General features: G+C 57.0%; 2 protein-coding genes across 7 annotated transcripts in view; one reads left to right on the forward strand and one right to left on the reverse strand.

Moving 5' to 3' along the window:
- ATP6V0D1 (ATPase H+ transporting V0 subunit d1) overlaps positions 1–1,628 on the forward strand; it is a 33,959-nt gene extending 32,331 nt beyond the window's left edge. For both annotated transcript variants that reach the window (XM_021290740.2, XM_065029048.1), the window contains exon 8: positions 239–1,628. In XM_021290740.2, coding sequence (XP_021146415.2) covers positions 239–400 — 162 coding nt within the window. In that variant the 3' untranslated portion in view covers positions 401–1,628. The remainder of the gene's footprint in view (positions 1–238) is intronic.
- On the reverse strand, positions 375–18,676 carry HSD11B2 (hydroxysteroid 11-beta dehydrogenase 2). Of its 5 annotated transcripts, XM_065029040.1 has the most exons (6): positions 10,610–10,639; positions 10,353–10,501; positions 4,398–4,610; positions 3,986–4,171; positions 3,636–3,773; positions 375–3,174 (listed from the first exon to the last, which is right to left on the reverse strand). In XM_065029040.1, exons 1-6 carry the CDS (start codon positions 10,622–10,624, stop codon positions 1,926–1,928), a joined length of 1,950 nt encoding a protein of 649 aa, XP_064885112.1. In that variant the 5' UTR covers positions 10,625–10,639; the 3' UTR covers positions 375–1,925. The 5 variants fall into 5 exon arrangements, with proteins under 5 accessions (XP_064885112.1, XP_064885111.1, XP_064885113.1 ...); XM_065029039.1 differs by lacking the exons at positions 10,353–10,501; positions 10,610–10,639 and adding an exon at positions 18,364–18,676 and having other exon boundaries at positions 375–3,139; XM_065029041.1 differs by lacking the exons at positions 10,353–10,501; positions 10,610–10,639 and adding an exon at positions 14,228–14,463 and having other exon boundaries at positions 375–3,139.
- Between the last annotated feature and the right edge of the window lie 1,644 nt (positions 18,677–20,320).

Genomic DNA, 20,320 nt, shown 5'->3' on the forward strand with positions numbered 1-20,320 from the left:
AACTCTGTGGGAAAGGAGGATTTTTTGCAGTACCTGAGGATATAAATATTTCCCCCTTCAAATGCTGGAGCCTGTCCTGAGCCCTGTGCTCAGGTTAGAGCTGCCTCAAGGACCTGGAGCGACCTGTGCTGAGCCTTCCGGCAGTCATGGGACCTCCCAAGCTTCTCCACGCTTGCATTGACCAGCTCCTCCTGTCTGAGGCGGACGAGTGACATGTCCTTGTTTGGGCTTTCTCCAGGTGAAGCTGAACAAGCTGGCCTTCCTCAACCAGTTCCACTTTGGAGTCTTCTACGCCTTTGTGAAGCTGAAGGAGCAGGAGTGCCGCAACATTGTGTGGATTGCAGAGTGCATCGCCCAGCGGCACAGGACCAAGATTGACAACTACATTCCCATCTTCTAACCCCGCTCTGCTCCTGTCTGATCCTCCCGCCCCTGGAGTCCAGAGGGACCCCCGCCTAATGCCCTGAGTTACCCCTTGCCCAGACTCCAGGATTGTCCCATCTGTGGAACTGGCTCAGATGAAGAAACTGTACAGTTGCTAGTTAAATTATTCAGAAGCTGAAGTTTGAGTTGTGTGTGCTGTGCGGGGTCTGGAGGGTCCAGTGTCACAGGCTTGGCCATGTGTAGCAGGAGTGACGCCTCCTGTTGTGTATTTCGTAGTCCCTGTGTTGCTGTACTAATCTGCTGTATGTGCTTATGCTCCTAGAGCACGCACCAGCCAGGGGTTTGCTGCCTCCAGGGGGTTCCCGCCACTGCAGAGGAACACATCAGCTCTGCCATGGCTGGGGGCCTCTCTGGCAGTGCTCTGCACGCTGCCTCCTCAGTGTTGCTCATGTGAGATTTAGTTTGAGAGTGATTTGTAGCGTAGGCTGTGCTGCTGTGCAGTCCCTGCATCCCCCTGTAGCTCACCCTGACCTGGAAGAGACTGAGCAGCCCTACCTGGGACTGGGATGGAACCTGTGAGAATGCAAAGGCAGAGCCAGAGTGCTTGTGTGTCCCCACTCAGCAGCATTTGAACTAGTGCAGCCTTGCTGTGTCCTCAGAAGCTGCTCTCACCAGTCTCACTCGTGCCCTGCAGCTTGAGAGGACTCTCTAACCTGGCTGAGCTCCTTCCTCTCCTGAAGACCCACAGCCTGGAGTTTACACACAATTGTGCAAGCATTGCAGCTCCTTTTGGCTTTGTGGATGGTGCTGGACCCCTGCATCGTCCCGGGGCAGGCATCCAGGACAATGCAGCCTCTTCCTCTGTGCAGGGGTCTGGGCTGGTGCTGCTGTGCAGCTGTATGGGCACAGCTGGCCCAGGGCACCATGAGGAGGGTGGCTGGTAGCAGAAATGTCCCACGCCCTGTCCAGGCCCTGCCTGCCTGTGGTTAGGGAGTGGGAGCCAAGCCCTGGGCATGGTGTGGCAGCCCTGCTCCTTGCTGCTTCGTGTCTTGGTGAGCCCAGGTCAGGGAGGTGCCCTGTGGCAGTGGAGAAGCCTTACTGGTGGGAAACATGTGCTTGGTGCTGCTGCTGTGCAGGGATCAATGAAGAGTGTCTCCATCTCAGCTTGTGCTGTGGTCACCTCTGCAGTGTTTGTTATCCTGTGATCCTCTCCTCTCTACACCAATAAATACCTGCCTCCTGCACTGGGCTCTCCCTGCTTCCTTGGGCACCTCCTCCCACATCCCCACAAGGAGTTTATGTCAGACATGGGCTCTCTTAACCAGGGAGTTTGGTATTTGTGGGAGTGGAGGCTGTTGTGGCTCCTGCCTGACTTGGGACACTTGTTTCTGTCACAGGCGTGGACATTGTACCATCTGTTGGTCCCAGAACATTCACTCCAGCCCAAGCTGTGTGCGGTACCTGGTCTGTGAGTGCAGCTGGGTGCTGAGTAGATAAAGCCCTCACTGCTTGGGCAGCTGTGTGGGAAGTGAGCCCTGTGGTTAGGGAGCTGTGCGGCACGTCCCCTGGCTTTGCTGAGCTTGTCCCTCTGCACCTGGGCTTCCTGTATGGGGTTGTCCCTGTGTGGCACTGTCACCCCTTCCATTCTCACCCCAGCAGGGCCATGGAATCAAAGCAAAGCAGCAGGAAGTCTTTGGGGTAGAGGTGAGGAGTAAGGGGGAGCATAGCAAGCTCTTCCTGGTGGGCTGACCCCTTTTTTTGGGGCTACCTGTGGCCTCTCTTGCCACGGTGCTCAGTGTGGTGCCAGCTGTCACCCAGTTCTGCTCTGCCCTGCCCTGACCAAACATCACAACGCTGCACTGCGGAAGGAGAGTGCCAGAGCCCAGTGGCATATCAAGAACAGATTTATTTAAAAAGTGACAATCATGTAGTTCATCTTGTGAAGAACTCCACAGCCTCTGTCCCTGCGCTCGCCGGGAGCATATGGAGTGTGTAAGGAAGGGGAGGGAGGCAGGGGCTGGCACGGCAGCAGCCACAGGGTCCTGAGCCTGACCCAGCCAAAAGGTGATGGAGACAAATGCAGCTCCAGCATCAGGGAGGAAGGTGTTGGGTAGCTGAGAAATGCCCGAGGTACATCCCAGCCCGTGGTGCAGAGCTGCTGAGCCAGGCAGGGGTGGCTCCCTTGGAGGATGCATGGTTAGAAAAAATACAAAAAACGAAGTCTCTAGAAAATGTTGATTCTCGCACAATAGAAAATAGATCTGCCTGATTTTTTGGAAAGCGATTTGGTTTTTAACATCTAGTGCTGATTGTTCCCCCAGGGTGCACGAGGGTGATGCCAGTGGCTGTGCATGCGCTTGGGGGCTAACGTCCCTGGAAGTCCCAGGAGAAGCTTCGCTCCTGCCCCACGACCGCATGTGGGCTGAGGTCAGTTCACCTTCCCCTCGCTGTGGTGCTCTTCCCGCAGCGCTCGAGGCAGCTTGGGGTTGATGAAAAATCCTTTCAAGAACAAGTCTCGGACAAAGTAGGGCAGGTAGCGGTGTATGAAATACATCAGCCCAAGGCCCTGCCCTGGGTAGTAGCGCACGGCTGGGTTGGCAGCCAGGAGCCCGTCTGTGATGCTGTTCACCACCGCGCTGAGGTCCTCCACTGCCACCTTCATGAACTGGATGAACTGGCGGTTGATCTCCTCCACGTAGTCCTCGCCATAGGCCTGCAGCAGCTCCTGGGGCAGGCTGGCCACCAGCCGTTGCTTCTGCAGGTTCCAGAAGGCAGGATCGCATGTTGTCCCTGCAAGGACGTGAGCTGCATGGGCCCCCCCCTCCTCCAGCCCCTCCAACATGGGTGCCAGGGGCCCCCGGTCCCTGCCCAGCCTCTTGGGATGGTCCTGCTGAAACTCCTGCTGAGCTCTGCCATGGGGGGAGCATCATGGTGGCTCTTTGTAGCCCAGAACTGGACCAGAGGTCTCGTACTGTCCCAATTTCAGACAGGGTCTTACTGTAAATGTGGCTGAGCTGGTTTGGCCAGCCCCAGTGGCCAAGGATCCGCTGGCACTGGATCCTGACCATGCCTCTCACCAACAGGAGCCTAAAGGCCCCAGAATGGCCACTGTCCCCAGGGATGTGGCAGGGGATGCTCAGAAGCTGCATCCTGCACTGCCAGCAGCTCCTGCCATTGCTTTGTCACTGTCTCTTCCACCTCCCCAGGGTATCTTTCCTTTGCCGGCTGGTGCAGGCAGCCAACCCTCTTACCTGTTTTGTAGTAGCCAGGCAGGATGATGCTGACTTTGATGCCCCAGGGCTGGAGCTCGCTGCGAAAGGTGTCCATGAGCAGGCTCAGTGCTGCTTTTGATGCCCCGTAGGCTGCCAGGCAGGGGAAGGGCAGGTCGCCTGGCAGGAGAGACGGGATGAGTGAGCAGGCTCTTGGGCTGGGACTGTGGGAGGGCTTGTGTAGGGCTGCACTCCCAGCCACAGCCTGAGGAAGGGGTTTCAGATGCCAGCCTGGTGCGGCTGCCCGGGAAAGCAGAGGTGCCCGGGGGAGTCGGAGCTGCACCACCACAGGGATGCTTGGCTCGCACCCCAGCTGAAGGCAGGTTGCTCACCCGCGGGGCTGCTGACGGTGACGATGCGTCCACCAGCAGAGCGAAGCAGGGGCAGCAGCCCCTTGGTGAGCTCCAGCGAGCCGAAGAAGTTCACCTCCATGCAAGTGCGAAACTTGCCCAGCGGTGAGAGCTCGGCATCTGCGATGGTGTCGTTGAAGCCGGCATTGTTCACCAGACCCCAGAGCCCTGCAGGGATGGAATGCTGAAAGAGGTGACCCGAATGGGGAATCCCCACCCTGGGGTCCTGCTGGGGAATCATGGGGTGACCCGGGACAAGGCTGTTGGCACGAGGGCCTGCAAGGGTGCAGCCCACAATGGGGAGGCATGTCGGGGCTTGGGCCTGCCATGCTGGCCACAGGCTGGCGTTCCAGGGAGCTGTGTTGGGTCCCAGTGGCGGGCCAAGGCCTCATACCTGTGCTGTTGGTGTGGGCCTGGATGTGCTGCAGGACGCGCTGGATGTCCTCTGGCTTGGTCAGGTCCATCTCCAGCAGTGTCAGCCTCGATGAGCAGCTGCTGCGCAGCTCTTGGGCGCCAGGGCTCTGCGGGTCCAACACGCTGGCGAACACCCGAAAGCCCATGGAGTCCAAGTGCCGTGCTGTCGCCTGCCCAAAGCCCGAGTCGCAGCCTGTGAGAACCAAGAGGAGCCCTGCAGTGGCTGATGACAGCCACCAGCCACTGTCGCCAGCCCCAGGGTCCCCCCCCAAACTCTGCCTCTCCATCCCCAGGGACCAAAACCCCTGCCCTGGCACCAGTCACCCTGCTCCAGCTCCCAACCTGCCAAGGACATGACCTTGCTCTGGGGCACTTGCAGGTCGTGGAGCTGCTGTTTTCTCTCTCTATGGCACAGAGGAGGAAGAAAACAGTCGCTTATCTGCAACCCCATCAGCCTGGGTGCCTCTCCGGTGCAAGGTGCAGATAAAACTGCGGGCACGGTGAGGCACTGGGACAGCCCAGAGTTCAGCAGCGATGCAGGGCAGGAGGCATCACCCCCCTCAAAATATTCTCTAAAAGCTCCACAAGGCACCACTGGGAGCTGGCACAAGGCTCCATGGAAGATGCTGTCTTTCCTTGAATGATTTTTGCTTCCCAGAAATGGTGGCCAAGAGACACAGCAACCCATCACCGGGCTGGGTGCTGAGGAGATTAAAAAGGGAGAGGAGGAAAAAAAAAAAAAGAGGGATCCTGTTCTGCTTCTGCCACTCTGCACCCTCCAAGGGGGCATTGGGTGGAGATGTCCCATGCCAGGGAGCACGGGGTGGTGCCTGGGTTCCAGCCTGATCTCCTCCATCTCACCTCAAGTAGAGGCAGTGCAGGTGACACTGTCACCCATAGAGCCATTGTCAGGGTGGCTGGGGGACAGCCCGGGCAGGAGCTGGGTGTCATGAGGCTGGTGGCCGGGTTGAGCGGCCAGGCTGCAAACGAACACTGGCAGCAAGGTACAGCCTGTTCCCAGGGCCGATGGCCACGCTGATAGCTTGGGGGCGCCTGCGCCACCACTGCTGCCCGGCCACATTAACCATTAACAGGGGAGCGCTGAAGGGGCAGCCCAATGGCCCCTGCACCCTCCTGCCTGGCACCCTTGGGTGCTCCTTAGGACATCCCTAAGAAAAGGCCCTATCCGGCACCTGGAACCACCCTGGGATGGATGCAACAGTGGCCTGGAGTGCTGTCACCTGCTCCACAGGTCCCCATGATACCCCAGACCCCTCCTGGCAGCCCCAGGGTGGGCACAAGGACTGGCTGTCCCCCCCAGCTCCCTGCTTCTGCACCCTTAGCCTGGGATTGGAGTACCGCCAGCTCCAGCTCACAGGTGGGTGGCTGGCTATGTCATCACCAGCTCAGCATCTGCACGCCCATCCCCAACTCAGCTTTGCTTTATTGCTGCGTCAGAAAAACAGTAACTGAAGTCCCTGGCCAGAGGCCAGAGTGATAACACACCCCGGAGGTGCTCAGCTCGTGGGAAAGGGGCTGCAGGAACCCCCCTTTTCCCACACAACACCCAGCACCCATCGTGGGCACACACCAGCCTGGCTCAGAATCACCCAGCATCACCCCCTGGTGCTGCAGGGGATGCCGAAGTTGCCACAGGGGATGCCAAAGGTGCTGCAGGCTGCTGGTGTGGCACATCCGCCTCTCCCCGCCTTGGGAACAGGTCGTGCTGCCAGCAGCCAACCAGATAAGGTGCATTTCACCTTTCCCAACAGGGCAGGAGAAAGCTGTAATAAAGATAAGGCTTAAAAAGAAAAGTGCTCGCAGCCATGGCCTCACCGTGCCGCAGCCGGCACCCTGCCCACCGCTGCCGCCAGGACATGGTTACCTGCGCTGCTCCCGCTGCAGCCAGCAAGAAAAGCTTCCAGTCCAAACATGAAGCTCTCCATCACCTCCTGAGCATCAAAACACCAGGAAACATCCCAAAGACCCGAGAGCACCAGGCTTGCCGGCTTGTTTCAGGCAAACCTGGCAAGGAGGGAGCAAACACAGCCGCAAGCTATCCAAGGCAGGCAGGGTTTGTTTTGCCTCAGTGGAGGGGGCGGTCGGAAGATTTGTTTCGGAAGTTTTAATTTATTCACACACACACACAAAAAAAAAAAAACAACCTTCTGGGAGGCTGGCGGGAGGCCCGGGGCCAGGAGGGCGAGGATGCTCTGGTGTTATTTAAGGTCTCCGTTGCTGCTCAACTTCCTGGCCGCCAGGCTGAGGCATGGCCAGAGTGCAGGGAGGGACAACTAAACCCCCGGGACCAAAACACATGGCCCCAAAGCACAGCAGCTTGCCCAGGGCCGTGCTCGATCCCTGTGGCACGAGCCACCAGCCACACTGGGGCTGGCACAGGAGCCATTGCCGCTGTTCCGGCTTCGGGATTGCCGGAGCCGGCCAGTCTGTGCAGCCCCGGCGAGGCTGGCGCTAGGCGTGCTGCCGCGAGGATGCTGCATCACGAGGAGACACCGGCGCCAGCTCCCTCCCGCCCCGGCTCCCAGCTTGCCAACTGGCTTTGCATCCTTGCCGGCGTAAGTTGACCACAGTTGGACAGAGCACAGGAGAAGCCCAGCATAGGGAGTGCAATAGAGGAGGGCCAGTGGCTCGCAGCTCCCCCATCGCATCCCTCCCGTTGCATCCCCCCCCATGGGCCCTGGGCCAGTAGCCAGAGGATTTTGCTGCAGCGGGAGCTAGAGCCTGAGCCTCAGTTGCAACTGGTTCTGCTTTGGTGCAGGCACATTTCTTTCAGGTTAGTCAGGCATGGCGCTGGGTTTTTGCTGTCTCAGGTGTTCGCTCCTGCAGGCAGCACCAAGGCTGCCACACACAAACACATGCTCAAAATCAACACCGCGGTTTGCTGAGTGGAGCTGAGATGGGTGATAACACAGCTACTGTCCAGGAGGTGCAAACCACACACCCCACCGCCCCCACTGCTGGCACAGTATGTGATGGAGGGCTGGTGGCACCAGTCTGCACTGCTTATCCCCCTGAGATGTAGGAGTGGCTTTCCCACCTGAGCTGTGAGCCATGCATCCTCATCCCTGAGCTGTGGAGCTACAAGCTGTGCATCCTCATTCCCAAACCAAGAGTCAAGCATGCTAACCCTCAGGATGCAATCCCTGCATCCTCATCCTGAAGCTATGATCCAAGCATCCTCATCCCTGAGCCATGCACTATGGAATAGGACCAGCACAGACCTGCAAAATCTGAGGAATCACAAGCACAGCTTGGCTGTAAAAGTGCTGTGTGGCTGCAAAGCTGCCCTGGGAGCTGCTCCCTCGACAGCCACCCCAGCCTGGGACCTCCAATGGAGCAGCTCCCCCAGGGTCAGCCCTGGCACATGGGAAACCAGCAGTCCCTGGTAAGGGTGGACAGCAGGGTGGCCATGCGGAATTCTTTGGGAATGCTCCATCTCTTGACAAGCCCGGAGGCAGCTGGTGCCTGTCAGCTGAGTCAGACACCCAGAGCAACATTGTCCCTGCCCCAGCTCTGCAGCCATCACCTTGGTGACCCATGTAGCCCCCACAGACCTGCCACTGCTCCCCAAATCCCAGGACATCAATCCTGCAACCTCTACCTGGTCCACACCAAAACCACAGAGCTTTTGGGCTGCTTGTCCCACCATCCTGCCCAAGACACCTTGCCAAGACAGGGCTGTCACTACTGTCACCAGCCTCCCAGCCCCGGGATGGCGCTGGGCTCAAGGACACCATCAGCCAGAGGGGAGCCGAGGCACTGAGGCTGAGCGGATTAACACACTGAGCTGCTTGTTTCCATAGGCTCAAGCTCAAATCCTGCCTGGGATGCCAAGCTAAACATGACTGACATTTTGCTCAGAGGTGTTGCCTTCTGGCCCCGGCAGGATTCACCACCTCGGATCCAGCCCCTCCAGGCATGGGACAGGGTCGAGCCGCTCTGCCAGGCACCAGAGCGGGTGCAACGGGAACAGATTCTGGATCAGCTGCTTTGGGACAGTCACCCTGGGTGCTTCATGGGGATCCTGTAGAGGAAGAATCCCAGGGCAAAGTGGTATTGGAGAGGATGTGGCACCCCAAAAGTGACTCAGGGAGGGGTCTCCTGCATGGAGCATGTCTGGGTGGGAAGAATCACGAAGCAAAAGCCTGGATAGGGAGGGCAGGGCCCTGTGACCAACACCTCCTGAATGCCACACACAGTTGGAGCAAGGAGTGATAAAGGGGTGATGTCAGCCCCAGGCAAGAGGGAACAAATTCTTGGCAGGACACTGGGGAGGGAGGGAGGGGATGGCAGGAGCACCTGTGCCCATGGCAGCTGAGCCGCCACGGCTGCCCCATCCAGCCATCACCCACCCACCGCCTGCCCACACCCGAGGTCCTGCAGGAGCAGGGCGGGCAGGGGCACCAGCAGACCCCACCCCACCCAGAGGCCTCACCATCAACAGGAAGCCACACCCCAGCCAGCAGCTCCCACAGCCGTGTGCCCTGCCAGCAGCGGGGTGTCCCCACTCCCCTCAGACCCCCCAGGAGCAGCCCCTGTATCCAGGCACTGGAGGATGTGGCCAAGGTGGCAGGAGGTGACAGAAGCCCAGGTGATGGTGCTGCTGCTTGTTCTCAGTACCCAGTTTTGGGAAGCCATGAGCCAAATTAAATGAAATTAAACCCAGGGAGATACCTTCAGGGATGACCCAAATCCCATCCCCAAACCTCTGGCAAGGTGACAACACACAAGCCCCCCCAACCCAAGCAGCCTGAGGGGGTGTCCCTGCAAAGCCTCAGCCTCCTTCCCCAGGTAGGATCTGAGCCAAGGGGGGCACACATTGCACCCCAAGATCCCCACATGGCACAGCCAGATGCAGGGAGATTACCGGGGTGCTGACAGCTCCTGCAGCCCAGAATGAAGTGTCACATCTATGTCCCTCCAGTGGGTCTCACAGGGTGCAGATCAGGCAGACCCCCCAGCCCTACCAGGGGGACCTGTGGACCATGGCAGAAGACTGAGCTGCAGATGCCTGGCACTGCTGGGGGTACCAGGGTGACCCAACCCCCTCCCCATGCCTGGTTCAAGAGCCAGATGGTGTGAATTACAACAGATTAGCCAAGTGTTTCCGAAGACTCACACGCCATCACCTCCTCTCAGGAAGATATCTTTCACTTAACAAAGAGAAGGGGGAAAATCTGATTTTTCTGCCTAGACAACCCAAAGCAGCCAGGCAGAGATGACGAGGAGCCCTGAGGCTGGTGCGGATGCACCCACGGCTCTTGAATTAAAGCCCATTTCTCAGGAGCAGGCACTGGTGCATCAGTATTGGGGACCCTATGACACAAGAACAGCCACAAGATAAATCAGTGTGGGCAGCCACAGCCCTCTCTGTCCCTAAAAGCCACTCAGATGCCTTATCCCCCCTGCCAAAGCTGGGCAGCAGATGCTGCTTGCAAGCGGTGGGGGTAATAAAGCCAGGAGCTTGTTACATTGCACCTATCTCCAGTGCAGCCAGGAAAGCGATGAGCCCAGCCAGGACAGAAAAGAGCCCAACCACCTTTTCCTCTACAAGGCCAGTGCCTGGTGAGATGCTCAAGGAGGTCAGGATCCACCCAGGAGCTTGCAGTCATCTTTAGTGCAGGCTTTAAGCTCTGGGGAAGGCAGCTTAGCACCTGGACCTGCCAAGCTCAGCCTAAGTGCTTGCACCAGCAGATACAAAAGCACTGGGATCATCTTCAGATGTGGGAGCTAAAGGCACAGGACAGCCCTGGAGATAACCCAGCCCCAGCATGGCAGTCAGTGATGCTGCTGCCAGTGAGGACCAACCCAGGGCTTGCAAACAGGCGGGGTGGAGGAAGTGCCTCTCCTCCCAGCAACACTTCAGGGTTTCACAGAAAAATGGCACATAAATTTCCTAGAAGCAGCCGCTCACCACCTCCCATGGCCAGAACAGATCTTCCAGCAGCCACCATCCACAAGGGAGATTGTCTCCTTGAACGGAGCAGCCAGACTCTTCTGTTCAAGGATTTGATCTTCCTGCAGGAAAGGATGATCAGGAGAAGATGGCAGTGTGGATGTCACCTGGGAAAAGGCACAGCCTGTACGTCAGAGCTAATGTGGGATGGATGGATATCCCCCTGAGAAGAGGAAGTTGTGAAGAGCTACAGCGATAACTGGGTTAATAATCACCTTCAGAGGGAACATGGTGAAACAGGAACACGGCGCTGGCGAGAGCCATCCATCAGCAAGAACTGTCACTGGGAAGAACACCTGCGGCCCAGGGACGGCTCAGCCAGACGGGTGCGGATGCGAAGGCGGTGCCTGTAACACATCCACCCGTGCTCTGGAAAGGCCATGTGGGACCAGGCCGGGAAGCCAGAAAGCTCCACCAGCCACAGCTGGGATGCAGCACTGAAGATGCTCCTGGGCAACGATGCAATGGCAGCAAAGCCATGGCTTGGGCACCTCCTGGGGCATCCCTGAGTTGCACAAGGGCTCCCCAGGGACATCAGCCAAGCCCCATATCCATCTCACAGAGGCAGAAAGTAATGCCTAAAATCTGCTATGGGCAGGGCTAAGCCATCCACAAATCAGCAGAAGGGAAGATCAGCTCTTCTGTATGGGCCACCAGACGCCATCACCACCTTGGGACACCTCAGAGAAGGTGGGACAGCAAAGTGCCAAAGGACCAGGAAAACCTCTGGCCATATAGTGAGTCAGGTCAGCCATGGGAGAGATCTGAACTGCTGCTCCACCCACCACACCAGGGAGGTAGACAAGTCACAGGGGCTGGGACATAGTGCCAGCAGGGACAAAGCCAGGCTGGGGCAGTGCCGACCAAAGCATTCGCTCCATAGCAAGCCCAGGGGATCATGATGTGAAGCAGCTCAGAGTGTGCAGCATCACAGTAAAGCTACAGAGGTTTCAGTGGAGTTGTAGCAGCTCAGGGGTATTTTGGTGATGAAATTCTACTTTGCTTGTAAGGTGCCACCTCATCACTGCCCTTGTCACAAGAATAAACTCCCACTACATGCCACAAGTCCAGGCAAGCAGAAGAACAGGTGCCAGCCCTGCCCATCCCCATAGCCCAACTGGGCTCTCCAGTTGTACCAACTGTATTTTCTTTTGCACCTTGCAGAACCACATGGAGCTCAGTTGGTTTGTCTCTTTTTGTTTTTTAAGAAACTGAGCAAAACACTTGAGTGAGCACCAGTTGAGCTTCAGCCAGGACAGCTTTTTGAAATATATTGAGCTGTTACACTCTCCAGGCTGAGAGCCATATACCCATGGCCACTTCAAGCCACACCAGCCCCTCCTGTACCTGATTTAAGTTGTACCCTCCTCACCCTCCACCTGCAGCTCCCACCAGCTCTTCAGAGTCAGAATTTGAGTATCACAAGACTATTTTGGTGCATTTTCCCAAAATACATGGAGGTGGCCCTCCAGGCTGATGTGTTTAGACATAGTGTGCTGAACCAGGCTGAATGGAGGTCCACAGGGCAGCACCCACACATTCTTCACCTTGGGAGAGCGCAGGCAGAGCCCAGCACACCAGCTGAAGCAGGGAAATAAGTCACCATGGGATGGCTGCACACCCCAGATTATAGAGCTCGTCCCCACCTGGTAACTGGGACCCTGGAGAAAAGCAAACACTGGTCACAGTGTCTTTGGATAGGGTTATGAGCAGCACATGTGCACAGCATGATGTTTATGCCAAACTGGAGTATGACTGGCAGAGTTTGGAGGGATCACAAATCTGCTCAAAGGTGTGTCTGGTGGAAGCTGAGAGACCCAGGATCAGAAGATCACCACCAGAAGGAACAGAGAAAGGCTTGAAAGGAGATGCCAGACATTCAGAGCTTCTGCAGAGGACATCAGGGCAGGTATCTCCTCCCAGACCTCAGCTCCCCAGCCCATCCTTCCATCCCCAGCCTGCCTGAGGAGCACCCACTATCTGGCCCCCCAGGGTCAGCTGCCCAGCAGGAGGCTGCACCACCACAAAGCCCGTAAAGCCGAGAACGGCCTTTTCAAGATTACAGCCTGAGCACCAGCAAATCCCAGGACAGCCCCATGTGTGCCAGGGAAGCCAGCTCCCAGCAGGAAAGTTGATAAAGCTCAGGGGCTGGCATCCACCCAGGTCAGAAGGAAGCAGACACAGGCTGGGACATGGGAATGGTGACTGAAGACAGTGGATACACCTGAGCAGCCAGGGAGAGCTGTGGAAGGAGGTAACATGCTAAAAAAACCCAAAAAAGTCCTAAACTATGTCTATAGCAACACACTGCCAGCATGGCAGCAACAGTCTTGGGCATTTCCCACCTTGCAGGCTCCACGGCAGCAACTCAGATCTGAGATGGCAGGAAGGACATCAGAAGGTGGAGACATACGAACACCCTGCAGTTGTTCCTCCCACACAGGTCAGCTGGGCAAGCACAGGTCCCCAGCTGGGGTATTGGAACAGCACTGAAAGATGACTATGGGGAGAAGGCAAACACTTGCTCAGACTTAGTGGAAGCACCCTGAAGACCTCTCCCACCCCATTCCCACTCAATACAAACCCTGTCTGTCCAAGTCCATGGCCTCTGTGTTACCAGCAGTAAAGCAGCACAGCTCTTCTGCAAGCAAATCCTGACTTAAGGGGAGAGCTAGACTCAACAGTGGGTAACACAATCCCAGACCTCATTAACGATGTGCTGCTCATTGGACTAAAGGGCAGTGACTGCCTACACTTCTCCTTCCGAAGCATCCGTTCCCATCTGACAATCTCATTTCTGCAGGGAAGTCTCAGCTTTGTTGCTCTCATGTCCCTGTGTAACCCTCAGCACTAATCAAGCCAGCCTGGGTTTCTCTACCAACTTCATTCTCCCACAGTGTGCAACTTTGAGACGCTTTTCCTCCTGATTAGCTGTGCTCATCATTTTCGGTTAACAGTGCTAAAAAAACAAAACCAAACAAACCAACCAAAACAAAAAAACCCACAACACCACCACCAAACAAAAACCATCCCAACAGGTCTGTGTCATCAGCAGGCTTTGAAAGAGCTTATTTAATAGATAAAGGAGAAAGCTGAGTGTACATATCTAAATGGTTGTGGTGAGCAGGGGTAGCTATTTCCAAAGAAACCTAGCAAGAGGAAGAAGAATCCTAAAACCGTGGAGGGCTGCTGACAAAGTGTGGGGAGAGCTTCAGCCCTGCAAAGAGAGGCAGAGAGAGCAGGTTTCCTCCTCTGCTCCCAGAAACCAGCAGCAAAACCCACAACTAGAGAGTTCTATCTTGCGCTTTTATTTTTCCTTCTTTAAATATGCAAAGGATTGCTTGTACACCAGGGGTGGAGTTTGGGTGTTTAGTTTTGGTTCTGTTCCCCCCGCAGCTTGGAGGAACAGTTGTCTCTGCTGTTAATTTTTAACGCAACCTGAAAAAACCTTAGCAGTTTCTGGGAATGAGCTGATTTTCAGCCTGCACCTGGCCTGGAGAAGACCCCAGGTACCCCATAGCCAGCTCAGCAGCTCCAGAAGCAGCATAGAAGTTGCCTATGGAGAGCTACAGCATCTCTGCATGAAGCTTTGCCCAGCTTTGGCTCCACAGCAAACGCAGGCTGTGAATGTGCCGTGCCCGCGCTCCAGCCGTGCCCTGGAGCAGAGGTGCCCATCCCAGAGCCAGCACGCATTACTCAACAGCCCCGAAGTCCAGACCCTTAACATCTCTCAGGCACCCAGTTTAGCTGAAAAAAGGGTCTAAGAGACAGCATCAAAGTCCAGACAGGAGCGATGCTGCCTTTTGTTTTTTTAACCAAGAAAAGTCATTTACCTTGGCGGCAGAACAGCGAGAGTCCTGACATCTGGATTGAATCACTTTGTCCTGCCACAGTCACCAGATGCTTCAACATCTGTTGAGTCCATGGGAAACACTGAAGCTCCACTTGACTACGATCAAGTTGCAAAACCTCTGTTAACCTTGAACACGCTCTGAAGCCCTGACCCATTTCAGATCGCTAATGGGGCATGCAATCATAACAAGAGAGCCTCACCGGGAAAACAGAGTTTCCCCTGCAGTGGGGAAGGAGGAGAAGAGAGGAGAATGTGGCAGGTTTGGGTCTGGAGCAGCCTGACCTGCCAACTGGTTTTGTTCACAAAGATGATTTGTTGGGGACAGAGCAGTCCACAGGTGCCTCCTGGCTTTGTAGGCTGCACCAAGGAGGAGCAAGGATGCAAGGGACCCAATGCACCTGCCCCATGCAGCAGTCCTATGGCTTTGGGTTATTTCAGAGCTGTGTAATTAATTCAGGTGCAACCTTCACACACACAGCAGCGATCCACCATTTTCAACTTCTCATCCAAGCTGAAGTGGAAGAATCAATACATTGCTACACAACTCCTGCCTTCCCTCCGCTCTGGCAAAACCCTGCAGGCATGCAAGCTCTACAGGCTGGTTTGCATTCGGTCCTTTCCAAGGATCTGCATAATTCAGGCAGTTAACTACTGTCTGAAAAACCACCCCGAGCAGCCACACAGCAGAGCTACGCAACAGCAAGGGGCTCACAACTGCTCCAGGCGCACAGCAGGATACACAGATGCTCCCAGCCATCCCTCCACCACCTCCAAACACTGAATTCAGTTGTGTTCAGCAGTTACTGTGGACTCACTGAATTTCACAGGCATCCACCAAGACCACAGGGACCAAAGGATGATCTAGGCCAACATCTAAACCAACCCAGGTCAGAACAAATCCTTGCATAAAGTGCTATCAGTCTGGATCCGGAGAGGCCAAGCGATAGCTCATCACCTTCTCTCAAGGCTGCCCTCACAGACCATACCCCTTGCACAGGCTACAGAGGCTGGAGTGCTTTTATATCAATCCAGATAGGAAGGAGATAGGTGTACAAGCAACACTCCTCTTTGCTCACACAGCTCAGGGGGACCCTGACATACCCAAGGACACCCAATGGTGCTATTTTCAGATTTGAGAATGGGCACACACACAAACCAGTCCTTTGATGATCAGAGCAAGGCTGCTCCTGGCGAGTTACCGGCACACAGGTGCCAAGTACCAGCATCAGCACCCTGGGGTGCCCTGACCACACACTGGTGGTGACGGCTGCAGCTTGCCAGCGCTCGATCAGCCTCAGGTCAGGCAGCTGCCTGTACCCAGGCTGCCCACACCGCAGGCATGTTGGGGTCCCTGCAGCTTCCCACGCTTGGCCAAAACCTGTGCTAGACCATGAGCTTGTCTCCAAGGTAGATTTGGACTCACAGGACAGCACATCAAGGTCAGCGTGGAGACGGCTGCTGTCTCATCCCAGCCTGGGTCAGAGCAGCTGATCTCTGCTCCCCTCTTCATCCTGCCTGTCCTCCCGGGGCTGACCTCTCCCAGCCCACACTGCACAGGAGGGCATTCTCCTCACTGCAAACAGCTGTGACCTCCCCCAGGAAGGCAAGATTAACACTTTCCTGGCCCCCCACCCCCAGCCAGGCTACATATGCCAGAGCCACAGTCCCAGAGAAGCCGGATGGTCGGGATGCAGAGCGAGAGCCCTGAGGTCACAGCCATGGATAAACACAGCACCACAGGGACTAGTGGCCACCTACTTCGCTAGCCCAGGGGATGCACCATGGGAGACCGCAGCATTCCTCGCTGCTCTCCAGCAACAGGCAGGACCAGGCAACTGCCTGTTCCTGTTCTGGCCAAGCCCCAGCCCCATGCACAACACCTGGAATACAAACCGGCAACAGATGGGAAACACCACAACTTTCTAGTCCCTGCTGCTACTGCAGGGTCAGTGCCTTCACTCTGCAGCAGCTTCACATCTGCTTTGCTACTTTCCCACCAAGCTGCATAGTTCATTTCCCTTCAACACCTCCCATAAACTGCATTTTCATTAGCCAGTGATGTCCAGACCAGCATATGGGGTCAGAACATCACATGTAGGGCTTGACTTGGGGTTGTTCCTGTGGGTCTGGGAGAGTGGGCAGCTGGAAGAGCTGGGAAACCTCAACCTGGGACATGCAGCAGTTGAACCTGTACAACTCCCTGCCACAGCATTAACCCAATGGCCAAGAAATGCATATAACAGGAAACAATGCCCAAAGCTTCTGGGGCTGGGACCTGCACTGCTCCATGGCAGGCATCAGGAGGGGACTTTGTGGCATTTCTCAGTTGACCTGCAGGGTCCAGCATGACATCCAGCATAGCAGAAGCCCTGTCCCCAAACTCACACACCTTTACTGGTGCCTGGCATCCCCAGGCACTCAACTCCATGCTTCTCCCTCTGCTGCGCTTTGCTTCCTATAGGCAAAAGGAGGAAGGCCGGGCTGCCTTTCTCCAAGAGCTCACTCCTTTACTTACCCTCTCCGCCTGCCCCCACAGAAGACACCAAAAGAGACACCAGCAGCGACTCAATACCTAGTTGCCAGGAGGTGTCTGGAATTAATCCGCAAAAGAAACAGGCTAATTACTATGCAAATACTCAAGCAAGGGATGCCATCTCAGGCAGAGCAGCCCTCGCATCTGCCCCTTGGCAGGTACCTGCTGGAGCAGCAGTAAGGAAACACTGATCCTGCACTACAGGCAGCACCTCGAACCTGTAAAACCACAACGTATTTACAGCTGGGAGCAAACACACCAGAGCTGCAGAGGTGTCACCTCAACACACCAGAGCAAGAACACCTTGTTCCAGCCACTGACTCACTAATTATACAGGCAGTGCCACAGAGCCAGGGCTGGCTTGACCTGGTGTGCCACAGGGCACCTGTGAGCGCGCTGTCAGACATGTCCTCCCCAGGCAGCCCTGCCCCACTGTGGCTTTGACTTTTACTCCGTTGAATCATGCATTCACCTGCTGCCTTCCTCATCCAGAGAGACCTCCTTCTGCTTCCCACTGGTGCTGCAGAGCCCTTTGAGCTGGATGGAGGAGGCAGCTCTTGCCTCTCCTTGAAGGAAGTCCCTGTCACAAGACACAGTTTTCTAGGAAACGCACAAACACCCTTTGGCAACTTGGCAGACTCCAAGCCCAGACAAAAAGTTCCCACCAGATGTGGGTTCCCATCCTTGGGACCACCATCACAGTTATGCCCAGAGATTTCCCTCCCCTCTGCAGCACCCTCCCAGCACACCTGCAGCAACAACCACCCTGGATCCAGCGCTTCCTCCTCATCACGTGTCTGCTGCCATTGTCTCACAGCAAAGCACCTGCTGGCCAAAGCTACCTTCATCATCCTCCAGACCCACTGCCAGGGCAAAGGCACTTGTATACAAAGATATCCCCGAAAGATTCAGCTACAAGCCTGTGCAAAGTCTGGCCCAGGTGCTCGGCACATCCCCTACAGAGACACCTTCCACATGGAGGAGCTCTGTGTCAGGCAGCCGCTGAGCAGCATTTCTCCAGGATGCCCTTGCAAAGAGGGGTAAGAGCCTCACTTGTCCCCTGCAGCCCCAGGACAGACCTCTGGATGAACCAGGGGTGCTCAGCCCCAAGTATCCAGCTCCACTGTAGCCTCTAGAGGTGCCACAAGAAGCTTTCTAAGAACAAGCATGGCTGCAGAGAGGGCAGCCAAGGTTCTCCGAAACGGCTCTGCGCCAGCCCTACCACGTGTCCTATTCAATCTCCCAGCTTTTGGAGGAAGCAGCTCCCGGCATCATGCTGCAACTGGTGGTCAATGCTTGAGTCAAGGAGCCACTTGCAGAGGTCAGCTCAAGTCTCTAAAGCCTCCCCACTTCGGGGCAGGGCCAACAGCAGGTTCAGCCCAGCCAGCTCTGCTTGAACGTGGAGGAGGAGGAATGACCATGGTGGCCATGCCACTGCTCAGTCCCAAGCACAGGATGGCACCCAGGGGGACCCCACTTGCAGCACCACACCACACCGGTGCCCACGGGGTGTCCCACTCCCCGCCAACCCCGACCACGCACCGGGGCCGTCGAGACGTCGAGGTCGTGTCCCCACAACTCACCTGTGACAAGGACAGCTCTGCCTGCCACCGGCAGCAGCCTGCGGGGCGATGCCCACCACAGCAGCAGGCAGGCGGCGGCAGCGGCCAGGGCGAGCCCCAGGGGCAGCGGCAGGCAGGCGCGGCACAGGCTCTGCAGCCCGGCCAGCAGCGCCAGGGGCAGCACCAGCCCCCGGCCCGGCCCCAGGGCTCGCCGGGCCGCCCGCAGCGCCAGGCTCCCGGCCAGCGCCGCCCACAACGCGCCGTACGCCCAGCGGTCCAGCCCCGGCTCCATCCCGGGCCCCGGCCCCGCCGCTGCCGCCGCGCCCGGCCCCGCCGCGCCCGTTTATAACCGCCCAGGCGGTGGGAAAGGGGCGGGGCCGCTCCCGCCCCGGCCAATGAGAGACGATCGGGCCCGAGCCGGGGCACCGGGCACCGCCGGGACCGGCCCGGCACCCCAGCGGTACCGTGGCGGGGAGTGGGGCTGGGACAGGCGGCGCGGAGCCCCGCGGGACACTGGGACAGCTCCGCGTCGGCTCGGCACGGCTCAGGACATTGTGCCACCTGGGTAGGCACGGCTCAGCCCGGTACGGCTTGGTTTGGCTCAGCTCAGTTTAGCCAGGCTCGGGACATTGTGCCACCTAGGTAGGCACGGCTCAGCTCAGCTCGGTTCAGAATGGCTCAGGACATCATGCCACCTAGGTAGGCACAGCTCAGCTCGGCACTGCTTGGATTGGCTCAACTCGGCGTGGCTCAGGACATCATACCACCTAGGCAGGCACAGCTCATCTCAGCAGAACTTCACATGGCTCAGCTCGACTCTGTTCAGCATGGCTCAGGACATCATGCCACCTACAGCCTGTCATGGCTCAGCACGGCTCGGGACATCATGCCACCTAAATAGGTGCAGCTCAACTCAGCTTGGTTCATCTCCACTCAGCACAGCTCAGCTTGGCACAACACAGCCTGGCTCAGTTTGGCATGGCTCGACTCGGCTCAGCATGGCTTGACTTGGTTCAGCACATCTCAAGATGTCATGCCACCTTCAGCACAGCTCAGCTTGTCTCGGTTCAGCACAGCTCGGGACATCGTACCACCTAGCTAGGTAGGCACAGCTCAACTGAGATCAGCTCAGCTTGCTTCAGCATGGCTTGACACAGCATGGCTTGCTCAGCTTGGTTCAGCTCAGTCTGTTTGGCTCAGTGTCTGTGCCAGGCAGAGCTTCCTAGCAGGATGCACCAGTGCCGTCAGCCCCACAGGACAGGAGGGCAGGTCCCCTGCCCTCTGCCAGAGCCACCGGCAGTGCCACCAGCACCCACACACCATTGGGATTGGGGGAGCACAGGGTATGGCCTCCCCCCTGGGGCCACCCCTCCATGGATGTCTGCCCTTGCAGGGTGGTGCCCCCAGGATCTGCTTGTTTGCCCCGGGAGCACCGTAAGGGTGCTGGACCATGCGCCACCCAGGGCCTGGCATCTGGGCCAGCCACACTTCAGTTTCTCCCAGTGCCTGGACCAGGCAGGTGTTATAAGATGTGAATGAATTCCCAATTCCTCTCTAGGAACCCTGTGATGTGAGGGTAACAACCCCTGAGTGATCCCAAACCATTTCTCAGCACCCCATTGCTGGTTTGCCACCTGGAACAGTCAGCACCCTGCCACGCGTTATTCCAGAGCTGTGGCATGGTGAGCTGTGCTGGAAGCCTGGCTCCTGGCTTGCCCTGGCTGGTGTGGAAGCTCTGCCTCGCAGTGCCGGGCGCCAGGTCTGTGCCACCTCCGTCAAGTGCTGGCAGGAGCTCCCTGCATTACCCCAGCTGGGGGGGCAAAGTCCTCTCCTTTCCAGGTTTATTACACAGGGTAATTGCTGCCGCTGGGCTTGCCTTGTTAAGTGCCTGCTTTAATATTTCACCAGGTCTCTGTACTTGATAATCCTTCATGTGTCCGTGCCATGCAGTGCTGCTGGCTCTTGCCACGAGCATGAC

Source organism: Columba livia, chromosome 13 (genome assembly GCF_036013475.1).
Source record: "Columba livia isolate bColLiv1 breed racing homer chromosome 13, bColLiv1.pat.W.v2, whole genome shotgun sequence".
NCBI lineage: Eukaryota > Metazoa > Chordata > Aves > Columbiformes > Columbidae > Columba > Columba livia.